General features: G+C 56.1%; 1 protein-coding gene across 1 annotated transcript; it reads left to right on the plus strand.

Moving 5' to 3' along the window:
* Window positions 1-5: 5 nt before the first annotated feature.
* On the plus strand, window positions 6-1,157 carry LOC108524857 (ral-GDS-related protein-like; the record flags this gene model as incomplete). The annotated part of the gene is made up of 3 exons (XM_017865964.1): window positions 6-66; window positions 658-681; window positions 1,032-1,157. Coding segments are annotated over 3 exons (211 nt in total), but the record flags the coding sequence as incomplete, so codon positions are not given.
* Between the last annotated feature and the right edge of the window lie 78 nt (window positions 1,158-1,235).

The following is a 1,235-nucleotide window of genomic DNA, read 5'->3' on the forward strand; positions in this document are numbered from 1 at the left end:
CCCCTTCCGGGGGATTTTCTGACTGAGTTACACAGGTTGGATTCGGCCATCCCGGACGATCTGGATGTGAGTGAGCCTGGGGCAGGCTGGTTGGGAATCAGGATCCTGAGGCTTGGGAGGAGAGGGGCCTGGACGGAGCCCTTAGATCTCAGCCCTTGGAAAACCTCCTCTCCTGAGAGCCTCACAGCTGTTCCTGTGGGTGGGGGTGTCAGACTCATCTCATTACCTCTGACTGATAGAGGCTCCATGGCAGCCACCAGTCCCTATCCCTGAGTGGTGAAGTTGCAGAGCTGCCTGACTGCAACACTGCTGAGGTGTGGGCTGAACTGGACTCAGCCTCTCCCTAGGGTAGTCCCATAATAGGAGGGTGAAATTGAGCCTTTCCAAGGGCAGGCAATTCCAGGGTAACCGAGCACTTTCTTTCTACGAGAGACCTCAGTTTCTCTGTCTGTCATCACAGAGATTTGGGGCAGAAGGTCCCTGAGCCTCAGCTCCCATGCCCCCTGCCCTAGAGCCCGGAGCCTGAGGCACGTTCAAATTCTGTCATGTGCACATCCCCTGACTCTGGTGGCCCTGGCAGTAGTGCAGAATGGAAGGGGTGGGGTGGGGCTGGTTGTGGGCCAGGGACCTTTCTGATGGACTCTGTCTGCCTTCCAGGGCAACACCAACAAAAGGAGGAAGGTGAGCAGCTGGGGCACTCACGCTGGATGAGGGTGGGGACGTGGACGTCACAGTCCACCCTGGGCAGAACACTCCCTGGCTCCATCCTCTACATCTTAGGTTTATTGGGAGGGTTTGACACACACAGGAGGAGGAGACCTATACCAGTAGACAAAATGGGAAAGGCACTGGAATCAAAGACCAATTCCTGCAGGAGGGGCTGTTTACATCCAACTCTGAGAACAGGCTGGGGCCTTCATGGGGCCCCTTCAGAAAACTGCCCCAGGGACCAGTCCCTTCTCCCTGCCTGTAAAAGGGCCCCTCAGCATCTTCCACCCAGGCCCTGTCAGCATCCTGTCCTCTGTCTCTAGGAGGTCCAAGTTCTGCAGGAAATGCAGCTGCTCCAAGTGGCTGCCATGAATTACAAACTTCGGCCTCTGGAGAAATTTGTCACTTGTTTCTCAAGAATGGAGCAGCTCAGTGACAAGGAGAGGTGAGGGCCTGGCAGATGGGAAGGGAGTGGGAGAAGGCTCTCCGTGTTTTTTTTAACATGGTCTGGCTCTGTCGCCCAGGCT

This window comes from Rhinopithecus bieti, unplaced genomic scaffold, assembly GCF_001698545.2.
Source record: "Rhinopithecus bieti isolate Rb0 unplaced genomic scaffold, ASM169854v2 repeat_24351, whole genome shotgun sequence".
Taxonomy (NCBI): Eukaryota; Metazoa; Chordata; class Mammalia; order Primates; family Cercopithecidae; genus Rhinopithecus; species Rhinopithecus bieti.